The 12397-nt window shown below is 34.6% G+C and overlaps 1 protein-coding gene across 2 annotated transcripts; it reads right to left on the reverse strand.

Moving 5' to 3' along the window:
* Nucleotides 1–2917: 2917 nt before the first annotated feature.
* On the reverse strand, nt 2918–11731 carry LOC132059423 (4-alpha-glucanotransferase, chloroplastic/amyloplastic). Of its 2 annotated transcripts, XR_009415559.1 has the most exons (17): nt 11302–11731; nt 9195–9257; nt 8761–8849; nt 8582–8642; nt 8184–8262; nt 6852–6988; nt 6602–6760; nt 6428–6504; nt 6071–6210; nt 5954–5985; nt 5800–5874; nt 5471–5543; nt 5280–5368; nt 5129–5173; nt 4320–4472; nt 3477–3639; nt 2918–3251 (listed from the first exon to the last, which is right to left on the reverse strand). XR_009415559.1 is itself a non-coding variant. In XM_059452047.1 (16 exons), exons 1-16 carry the CDS (start codon nt 11644–11646, stop codon nt 3535–3537), a joined length of 1722 nt encoding a protein of 573 aa, XP_059308030.1. In that variant the 5' UTR covers nt 11647–11731; the 3' UTR covers nt 3322–3534. The 2 variants fall into 2 exon arrangements, 1 of the variants encoding a protein (XP_059308030.1); XM_059452047.1 differs by lacking the exon at nt 2918–3251 and having other exon boundaries at nt 3322–3639.
* Nucleotides 11732–12397: the final 666 nt, after the last annotated feature.

The following is a 12397-nucleotide window of genomic DNA, read 5'->3' on the forward strand; positions in this document are numbered from 1 at the left end:
CAGATAATTCTCGTTACATCCTACTATTAAAGTTAGAAGTTTTACGATGTATTACAATTGTATAATGCAAGGTTGATGGAGTTTGGGAGCGAAACTAACTATAAACCCCAGATAGCAGTAGAAAATCTAAAATTACTATATATTGTTAAAAATGTGTTAAACATACTCGCGCTCCTGGATTCCCATCCCAAATCATGCCACTAAGTTCCAAATAGCATTATTGACTTATACAATGTCTCAAAACATGTTTTGAAGTGTTAAAACAAAATATAAGGAATCGCGTTGTTACATTTATCAGGTAACGTCTCTAATCCTACTAGTAGTACTAGGTAACGTCTCTAATCCTACTAGTAGTACTAACTCCATTCAGAAAAAAGATCAAAGAGCTAAAGTTGGCAAACAATACAATTTCCTAGGAGAAGAAAGTTCCTCCAAAAGAGTTTTGAGTTAATACTTCAAAACCCTTCTAAACTTTCCATGTTTTTTTTAGTTTAATATTTAAACTATAGGATGTTGTTGTTATCTCCCTAGATTATAAGATTTTCGATCTAAAATTCCCCTGCATGCCAAGCGGCACGGAGAGTGGCATCATATTAAGTGGTGCTTTTAGTTTGTACACACCCCTTAATAAATCTACTCACTTCTAGAAAGTAAGAAATATATTTACTATCTTACCCTTAATTTAATAACATTTATTTAATATGGTTTCTTGGTTATGTGAAATTCCACTTATCTAAATAAGGGTAAATTTTTTAAAAAAAAAAAAAATACTTTCTTGATTATGTGAAACACCACTTAATTTGGACCACAATAAAAAGGTAAAAGCAACACTTAATATGAACCGGAGGGAGTATTATTGTTAAGCTCTTTAATGTTTCTAGGTAATTAAGCATATGGATACCTAAACTATTCGATACCAGGAGAAAAATCATCTTATTAATATCTCCCAAGCATGCTAATAGTTTAAATGTGCCTTTTAATGATTCCAATATGAAAGTTTATTTGCTCATTAATGATCCTACCCTAAATATTATGGTGTCTGATATTAATATTTCTAATTCTAATAAAAAAATTAATAACATTTCTAATATCTCTCCAGAAATCCTTTGGTTACTATTTATATTACTTTTCACGGCGGTTTTAGACGTGAAAACAATTAAGAGAGGAGGCATGAAAATTATCAATCAATGCCTCAATCAATGCCTAAATCCCCAAATGATTATATTTTTAATACGAATACCACTGTCTCGGCTATATATTACTAAGCCAACAGTTTTCTTCACAAATTCGATAACTCCTTTTACATGCAAGCCAACAACTGCAATCATGTGATGAGACTAATGAAGATGGTACGATTTATGGGGAGCAGAGTACTAGTGATGACGATGAAGCTTCTAACACCGATGCTAAGAAAAATAGTACAGTGGAAGTGACGATCATTTAGATGAAGATGAAGAAGATGACAGCTCCTTACATGTCATCATCCTAATCTTCACAGTTATTGTTTGCCTTAGCATCTTTATTAGAAGTTTCAACATCATCACTAGTTGTATGTTCCCCATAAATTTTACCATCGGGGGCGGCTGAAGGGTAAAGCAGCTGCATGCTTTAGGTCCCCATAATTTTGGTGGCCTAAATTTCCTTCATAGGTGTACATGTAAGAAGTACCATTTTTCATAATACAAAGGAAAGAAATATAATTAGTGTTTGAAAGAAGAAGTACAGTTTTTCGAGTCATGAAAACAGCCTCATGCAGAAATGCAGGGTAAGGCTGTGTACGATTGACCATTGTGGTCCGGCCCTTTTCCAGACCCCGGGCATAGCGGGACCTTAGTGCACCGCACTGCCTTTTTTAAAAGGAAAGAAAGATGAAATCGTTGAGCAATGTCGGATGCTTTAAACACATTTTAGAAAAAATATTTATTAAAGATTTTATTAGCTTTCATTTGTATGTGTAACAACTTTTAGCCATAGGGTTCGACGGGTAATACAGGTTAGATGTCAATCACATCCCGCCCCAATTTGGGGGAATCAAAATTGAAGCTAAAGAAGGAAGAAGGAAATAAGTTAAAAGACATGAAATTGCTCAAATAATTAAAATTACATATTAAGGAGCTATACTATCTTAAATCAGTAGGTTATAAATAGAAGGATCCTAACTTTTTAAGCGTCACGAGTTCGATACGTTAAAAGCTGCACGATTACAAGAATGATTGAGACTTTTTTTTCTTTTTCTTTTTTTAATTTTGGATAGTGGGTTAGATTACTAATAGATAAGAATTAATTAAGATTGTTCGAAGAAGACCGTTGACGTAATCAGGCAAATACACTCCACTTTGAGTTAATTTATTTCAATAAGCAACACTAGAGTTCCTTTTATTTATTTTTCGAAAAGATCAATGAATTTACTCCATTCTCAGAAACAGCATAGCATGTATGACACTTCAAAAATGTCATCTTGAGTGACGGGATTAAAGCGAACATCTAAAACTGTTCAAGAATTGGAAGAAAAATGTAAACCTTTACCTCCATATTAGTACCAAAGACGATAATGAGCAAACTCATTTACATACCCTTGTCCCTTTAATACGAGTACTATATTCCATTGTCACTTTAAGGTAAAGATACTAAAAATCTAAAAGAGGGGGCAGGTAAGTTATAGTGTATATCTGGATAGATTTTCTGTGTTTATATACATATTAACTTTTGAATACTCTGAATAGATGCAAAAGGTTTGCTCAAGCGATCTAGGGGCGTTCAAAATTGTCTCTAGTGTTTTAGGTTCGATTCCCATCGACAACATTATTTTTTATATTTAGCTTTCGTTGTTTTTTCCGGACACCCCCAATGAAAATCCTGATCCGCCACTGAAGAGTGGCATATGTTGAAACACTTCTTGAAAACAGAGATTTACCCATAACTAGAAGGAATATTTGTATTATTTCCACCAAATAGGAAGAACACAGAAACATGCATTATTTATTGTTAGAACAGTCGAACTTTAAAATTTTAAGTTTTTCTGCTTAAACATGGCATGGCTCTAGCATCTGTAGTTTATAGCGGCTAATATAGAATAATAGAATTCATAGCGTGCGTTTTAGCTTTCCTTATCTGCTTCCCCAGGGAGCCTAAATATCAGGAAAAATGAAAACACAGTCGTTCCTTTGAAGCAATGTGGTGAATTGTGACATAAAAAACTTGTTTCGATCGTTTATGCTGTCAGCCATTTGTGTCCCGAGCCTGAGAATATCCTTCAGGTACAAAAATATACCATCTTCAGAAATTCAAATATTGCAGGAAGCAACATTGCTAGCAAAGGTGGATCTAGAATTTGAAGTTTACGAGTTCTATAACGATTTCAAGTTAATATATGATAATAACTAGGTTCACAGTCGAATATTTATAAATATTTTATGAATTTCTTAATATAAATACAGGGTCAAAACAAAAGCTACTGGGGTCATGTGAACCCATACCTATAGGCTAGGTCCGCCCTGATTGCCAGCACCTTAACATCTTAACCATCATTCATCATCATAACCGCCCATAAGTTGCAAGTATATCTCTTAGCTTCTTTGCTTCGGCATCCAAGCTGTCAAAGCTGGTAGAACTAGGTATCCTCCAACTCCAGTTTCCAAACTGCAATTACGGGAAAGAAAAGAGAACGAAAACGTTGATTCAAGAGAACTTGTGAGACATTAGGACTCATTTCGCTTGATGTGTTAGATGAAATAATCATGAAATAAAACTTGGTATTGCTTTATCCAGGTTTTTTGGTTTGTAGTTTGAATACAGCATCGCTAATCCTCGTATACTTTAAAATACACCAATTGGTTTATTACTTTTGTACCTAATATAACAAGGAATAACAATACATGGATTAACTAATACATGGGTTAAAAGGCAACACTACCCTTTATCTTTCCTCAAACCCATCATCAACATTCAACATCCTTTCAATGTTATCAAGTTTAAGATATAAGCGTACATCTAAAATTTACCCTATATATCCATTTCTAGTACAAAGAACCAAATGCCTGACAGAAAGTTAATCTCTGCATTTCTAATCTCTGTATTACAATCCCGCTAACTTGTTTCTATATCAAACGACTCCTAACATGAAGAAGTTCTACTACATAACAACGCCAGTATATTGATGTGGTTTCTAGATATACTATTATAATTCAGATGCTATTGAAACGCAAAAGAGATTCAACAGTCAAGGAAATAGTATTTTGGTTCATAGCTAGAGAGTTCCAAAGTGCCAATAGAATTGGTTACTCACTATTCACTATATATAAACAGATTTCTGTCTATACCTGAGTGGCTGGAATATTCATTCTAGAATCACTCCCAAGACCAAGGACATCCTGCATTGGTATAATTGCAATACGGGCTACAGAAGAAACTGCAGCTTTGATCAGGCCCCACGATATTTCCTCTTCCTCAATGTTTGATAAATACTTTAGTACCTGATACAGCAGTTTAAGTGAACAACAGACTCGGGTTCATTGTTCGTCTCACGTTATGTATAGCCAAAAAATGACAAAATGACAAAATGGTCTCTTATATTTGAGGGTTGGTTCAAAATAGTCCCTTAAGTATGTAGTGAACAATTTTGGTCCCTTAAGTTTGCCAAAAGTTAACATTTTTAGTCTCCGCAAATGGTTTAACAATTTATGTTCGTTAGATTTGATGTAACCAGTGGAAGAAAAGATTTAACCATAAACACCAACGAAGTCTCATCAAATCCTACAATATGCAACACAAAAGCTGCACTAGACACTAAAAAGATTTAAAAACAAAAATATAGCATATCAAAAAAGATACACCAGACTCTAGAAATAAATTAAAAAAAAAAAAATAGCACAAACTACAAAAAATTATACCTCTAAATGTGAGTTCTCGCTAATTCCTTCTTTTTTCCATAGTTCCCATCAAATCTAATAGCCAGAGTTCGCTAAATATTTGGCGGAGACTAAAAGTGTTATCTTTTGGCAAACTTAAAGGACCAAAACTGTTAAGTGCTATGTAAGGGACTATTTTGAACTTACCCTCAAACATAAGGGACTAATTTTGTCATTTTCTCGTACAAAAACACATGGTTTAGTCAATGCATCATACTGACATTGGATTTCTCTTCCTGTGGCAAGATGTTCCACCAACCTCGGATCTAAGACATGCAAAAAAAGGAAATGCTTACAAATGTTGGATGGGGAGTAGTTATAATAGGGACGGGGTAAAAACACATTAAAGCAAGATCAAGCACAGAAGATTACCGTATCATTGTCATGTGTTCCAGTATACACAACTTGGTTCTGCTCATGATTGTGAGGCAAATGAGGGTTTTCAGCATCACTGCCAAATGCTGAACAACACAAGGAAGAACGAGTTTATACCAAGATTTCCTCATAAATTTCAACGCTACTTTCTGCACACATTCTATAGGTACAACAGAAGATATAAATACCAAACTGGAGTACGGCCATTCCAGGTGCCTCAATGGACTTTCTTAGCTGAACAACGTCCGTGGTGATTACTCCCTGTCATTTAGCATTACTAGAATGAGAAGATATAGCAATAAAGCCATAAAACTACATAAAGGCATTAATCTTTACTTCCTAAAAGATGAAGTTATGGGAGTGTCCAACCATTCAAATGTCTACCAAATTACAAAAGAATGCTCCAGGGGAGACATTAAAGCAGGCATTTTTTTTTATATTGATAGGAAGCATTAAAGCAGACATAAAATCAGAGATTTCAGAGAGAAAATATGTGTTATGCTCTCCTAAGACATACCAAGTCTTCTGCTATAATATTTATCTTCCCAACAGCTTGGAATATAGCATCAAACAAAGGTTTTCCAGGTCCCACCTAAGTCATTAAAATAAAACAATGAGATAGTTTTTGACATTAAGACTCAAAACATGAAAGAAATGTGAAGAGATCTGACTTTCCAACGCCCCAGCATTGCGACTTTTGCTTCTGCGAGTATGGATTATAAAAGTTACATGAGTGCCCAATTGATACAAAGTTAAATGTAAGCCTATAAACATCCAACATTAGTTACCAGAAGGAACAGCCCAAAATCCAGCAAATCCTCTAAAGTGATCTATCCTAAATTCATCAAAAAGATCCGTTGCACGTCGAATCCGGCGTACCCACCATGAAAATCCCTCCTTCTTCATGGCTTTCCAATCATAGAGAGGGCTTTTAGCAAAAAAGAAAATCAGAGTAAATAGTGGATAGCACAACAATTGACAGTTTAACATTGAACTTAGATATGATCTGCCAGTTAACTAAAATGGCAAGTTTCCACCAGGTATGTCTTCTAAAAGCAATAACTAGATATACTTCCAAGCTCAAATAGATATTTTTAGATAAAGGAAATGTTTGTTCGACAATCTAGTGTCCGAATAACACTTACCTGCCCCATAGTTGACCAGTTTCACTAAAAGCGTCTGGAGGAACACCACTAACTATAAGAGGGAAACCTTTCCTATTCTGTCACAGAGATAGATGGTTTAAGCAGATTAGCTTTAAAAGTTGGTAGAGGTAATTCACCAACTTATTTATCATCAAGGTCCCCAGGGATACTAACCAGCAAAAATTGTTTCTTATTGGCCCAAACATCAGCACTGTGATATCCAACATATATTGGCATGTCTCCCATTATACTGATTCCTTTGGATCGTGCATAGTCACGAACCTTTTTCCATTGTCTTTGGAATAAAAACTGCTGTGCTATGAATATGTCAATCTGTTCCAGGTAGCAGTAGATCACTGTTCAATGTTTGCCTAATTTCAAGGATCCAACTTGGTCAGCATTCGAATTTTTAAAGAGGTCTTACAAAATCCTTTTCACTTTGATAAACTTCTTCTAGAGCTGCAAGATGGCGATTTTTCAATGGTTCAGGCCAATCATACCAGCTAATAGTGTTTAAAGAGTTGTCTATGGCAGCAAAATAAGCCGCATCCTCCAGCCAACCTGCACTTTCATTGAATAAATGATGTTTAGCAATAGCAGGCATCAGTAGAACCACTTTTAGTAATTATTAACATGTCCCACCATTTTCTGACTTCTCTTTTCATTTCAAAGTGAATATATCAACACACAACAACGAAATTACATGCCATCAGCAACTGCCATGAGCGATATCATATCATTTTCCGTTTCTTACTTGTAATATAACAACATGATACATTGCTTTTTGGGATGAGATTCCCAAAAAAAAAAAACTTGTAACTATGTTTGTTACTAATTTACTTTTTCAAAACTACCCTGAGCGAGTGGGGTGTGAAAATATTAATTTTAGAAGTATTTACTGATTACCCACTAGTAATAATGACAATAACGAGTTGGGTTATTTAAAATAGAGTTAGAAAAAGGTTCTAGAACCTAGCTTATCGGATTCTTTACGTATGAGTAATCTTCCACTGCCACAATAAGTTAACTAGTGGTCTAACTTCCTCTGAAGTACAATTCAATAAGCTAATTAGAGGCAAAAAAAAAAAAAAAAAAAATACAAGTTTTCAAGTTCCTCCAATGTTAAGGAAGCTTCACCACAAATCTCATTGTCCCACCACCTATTTCTTTTTTCAGCCAAGAAAAAAAAGATTTATATATTTTATTTAGAATAGACCTTGATTTATTCCAATAACTTCTTTTCTTATAAAAACCAAAAGTAAACCGCGTGTATGATTCAATTTAATCTCTAACCAAAAAATCCTTTTCGGAGGATAATCAAGTCAGTACAATACATTTTACTACATATGTGGGGATCAGAACAGCACAAAATGATCTTCAATCATTCCCGGTGGAACCAAGGTCGATTGTCGCCACCTTTCTTGTATCTTGTAGAATCCCCATGAGGACCCTCTGAGAGTTGTGCATATATTTTAGGGATAAATAGTTATATATAGTCCTTGGATGGAAGGTATACACATCTTATGGCATATGAATCGCGTCTCATTTAACTAGGCGTAATTGTTTTATAAATGTTGATTGGGCCGTTTGATGTCTTGCCTATCCGTTATGGTCAATATGTGATATGGGACTGGGTAAACCTCTCATTGCCCTAATATAGCAACCAAACATCGGAAGAATCATTATCACAGTTTGGAAGACCATGGCTGTCCTTGCTCTTATACCTTAATCAGGAAATGAAATATGTTTATCTTACTCGAAATATTTGGATCCCGGCGAAAGTTCTCGAGCTGGTCTTTCAGTTCCCCTTCACTGGAGAGAAGTCTCTTTGCTGCCTAAAATGATTAAGGAATAAATTACCCTTTAAGATCATCTGCGCTATCAATTTTTGAAGGGAAAAAATTATTTATCTCTAATGAGAAAGAAAACGGAGACAGAAAGCTTGAGTACAGAAGAATAAAAGTTTGACAATTTGAAGCAGACATGTAAGGAAGTTGAAGGGAAAAGAAATATTTGTATATTCTTAAGCCTCCTTTCTCTTCTCCCCACACCCAAATCCATTCTATTGAAAGTATTTTTCAACCCTTTGGTTTCTTAATGTTCATGTTTATATAATAAAAGAAGAACTAGCGACAAGTATCTGCTCATTTTTACCTTGGTTATTAAAGGATCTTTTATCTCAGAAATAGTCGAGTAATTGACACGGTCCGCAGCTCTTCAGAACAATGAAAAAGAACCAAACAATAAGAATCGGATGTGAAGTAATGCTCCAAAATATTTCTATGTGCAGAAACACTAATGAATTGTAAGGAGAATGTTATGAAGTGGCTCACATTGGCTCCGGAAGCTCCTCCTTCTTTAATAAACCATCATCAACAAGTTCTTCAAGAGAAATCAAAAGGGTGTTTCCACAATTTGCATCCTGAAAGCAACCAGTGATGTCATTTCAATGTTGTAGAGATTAACAATATGACTGTTTCAAGATCTCTACAGATTGTAGGTATGAATACTTAATCAAATAAATTTCATTGCAAAGAGAATGAACCCAATATAACATGAATCAAACACCACAAAATTTTCAAAGTTGTGCCTCATTGAATGTGCATATTCAAGCAGTTCACGTTACAGCATTTTGTCCGAAGTACTCAGTAATTTTTTTCAAAGAAAAATTTAGCTTCTCCTGCTTTCTATTGAATTTCAATGTCATGTAGAAAGGATGACCATGACCAACTCACTTAAAACGTAATAAAAGGAGAATTCATATCACCTGCCCTGAATAGGGTGATCCATCTTCATTGGCTCTCTTTCCAGGTGGTACAAGCGGAAGAACCTGCAAATAAGCACAGAAAGTCATGTCGCTTTTTAGTTTCAAATTAGTAATAAGAAAGTTATAATCAGCTCGGTTCCATTGTTTGGACGAAGGGTGAGATTGGATCTTGATCTCCGGTTTTAAGAGCAGACTATTATGTTCTCAAGTAAATATTCAAAATCATACTTACTACATCAATCAAGACCATATAACTTGAGACGATAAGCTCCTCAAAACAATCATTACGAGGACAATCTGGAGCTAACAAGAGAGTGCAAACTCTAGACCAGAAGGAAAAGCTAAATAACCAGAAAGGTACTTCTTGCCCTTATTAGTAAGTGAGCTGCTATTCCCCTTACCAAATTCCTAACAAATTACAACCCAGGCATCAACTATTGTAGGTTCCAACACACACATACATGAGTTGATGTAAGTGCAAAACTGAGATGCCAAGATCCCTGTTATCTAGATGCTAATTTCTTGAAAGCAAGTACCTACATTTGTAAGCTTTTTTTCCCCTTTTCCTGTGACAAATAAGTACTAATAAATACTCCTCCGTTCATTTTTACTTGTCCACTATTCTAAAAATAGATTTTCACTTTTACTTGTCCACTTTAGCATATCAAGACAAAAATAATTTATTTTTCCTGTTTTACCCATAGCATTAATTACTCAATTCAAATCTTTTTTTTCAAGTCCATTAAAATTATGAACCAATTAATATGGGTACCATGGTAAATTATGCACTTCATTTATTATTTCTTAAGGGGTGTGCATAGTCAATAGTGGACAAGTAAAAGTGAACGGAGGGAGTAGTTATACTCACAACTCCTATTTGTGCTAGCTTTTAATTCTTTCAGGTGTGGCTTGTATGGAAGAAAACATTTTCCGAAACATGTTTTCCAGTTTTTCCCATGTTTGGTTGGTAAAACTTTTTGGAAAACATTTTATCTAGGAAAGCAAGTTTCGTAAAAATGAGGAAAATGACTTCGCTAATGGAAGTAGGGAAAACAAGTTCCATTAGTGACATTCCACATTAATTGTCTTCCCCTCACCCTCCAATACACCCCACCTCCATCCCCACCCCCATAGTCCCCCATCCCCACACTCCTAACCTCCACCCAACCTCCATAGTTTTGCCTAGATTATATAAAATGCTTTTGGAATAATATTTTCTTCTTACTTACCAAACACCAGAAAATAAGTGAAAATGGAAAACATTTCGTCCGTACCATACCAAACACGCCGTTAGCTTCAGCATTCTTTTATCATATTTGTAATCTTTCCACTAAGACATAACCTTTGTGCTCCTTGCTACCATAAAAAGAGGTAAGAAACTATTGGCATGGTAGCATAGTAGAATTCTAATCTTGCAACCATAATGTCACATCCAAATGGTAAAACAAAAAAGGGCTTCTTTCATTTTTGGCCCCTCTACCAAACTTAATTACGGACGCTAGCCAAAATATACAAAACCTATACACTGATTATGTATATCATATGTATATTTATGTTGGAGTCCCACATCAGTGGGTAAATGGCTGTTTAGTCTCCTTAAATGGTCTTGGACAATCCTCACTCATGAGCTAGCTATTGGATTGAGTTATGCCCAAGATCCATTTCTATATCAATTTATGTTTATTATATGTATATTTATACTTAAAATATATCAAACCTATACATTTGTTGGCTATTTCATAAATTCGATCACCGAAAGTCATTGGACTGTAATTATCTTTTAAAAAAAAGTTCCTTCTTTTTTGTTAATTACTACTCCCTCCATCCCAATTTAAGTGCATTACTTTTTCTTTTTCTTTTTTTTTTTATTTGTCCCAGAAAGAGTGTATTTTTCTATATTTAATAAGTTTTTCAATTTCAATATTCTACATGGCAAGTTTAAGAACATAAGATTTGTACTACACACATATATTTAATTTAAAACTCGGTGCTCAGTCAAAACATTTAAATTAGGATGGGGAGTAATTACTAGTAATAAGCAACAGTAACAGGGCACATTTCTCAGTGTCCAAGTATAATATTTTAAAAGAGAAAGTTGAAGTGTGACCTGCCAAAGGGAGCAACCAGAAAGATTGAGCCAATCAAGAAACCTGAAAGCCTGAGGACCAAGATCACCAATACCATATGGTCCAGGAAACGACGTCGGATGGAGTAACACACCAGCTCTTCTACGATCACTTAACTGCCGTTTGGGCAACCAATCAGCATACTCCATCGGTAAATCCTCGCCTACACAAGGAACAACGTTGCCGTTTTGATACCGTAATCTTTTTCCATGGAAACTGAAAGTGGGTTTAGATAATTTTGGGATGGGAGAGTGGAAAATGTTATTCAATTTGGGAGAAGAAAAAGAAGAAGGTGTTATTAGTGAGAAACAAGTTGGAATCGCCATTGATTGATAATGAGAAAAGACTGTTAGTTTATTTTCTTCACATTTATGAGCTTATACGCATATAGAGAGTTGGATTTGAGAATCTGAATATTGTGATTGGCGTATTTTGCTGGGGATGGAAGAGAAGCAGTTGCGGTAGGGAACAAGGAGCACGTGATGCACCTCATACTGGACACCATTTTCATTTTACTCACCCCTTAACAAATAAATATTAATTAAGATGGATATTTGACATACTTTACTTTATTAATATCTAAATTTTAATTTCTCTTCAATAAATATTTATTACTTATGTATCATCTTCATTAATAATAAAATTTTATTCCGTCCGTCACAAAATAAGAGTCAGTTTAGAAAAAAATAAACTCCTTCCCACAGATTTGACGTGCCCCACTAGGGATAACAATGGTATATACATACCGATACAAACGAATATCGCGGTTTTGGTATTACGGTATTTGGTATGATATTTGGTATGAATTTAAATTTTCTTTGGTATTTGATACGGTATTTGGTATTTATAAAATGGATACCCGATACCGTATCAAATCAAGTTTGTACTACATATATACATATATATTATATTTACTACTAGCTAAATATATAGACTAGTTTTCGTAGAAAAAATTACATCACATCTCATTTAATGCCAATTTGTATCTAATAGAAAATTGTAATCATAACCTTTATCCAATATGTTTCATGCTTTCATGTGTGCTTAGGCCACTATAGGATATCTTATTTTTCAATA

The sequence above is a fragment of the Lycium ferocissimum genome, chromosome 6 (genome assembly GCF_029784015.1).
Source record: "Lycium ferocissimum isolate CSIRO_LF1 chromosome 6, AGI_CSIRO_Lferr_CH_V1, whole genome shotgun sequence".
Lineage (NCBI taxonomy): Eukaryota > Viridiplantae > Streptophyta > Magnoliopsida > Solanales > Solanaceae > Lycium > Lycium ferocissimum.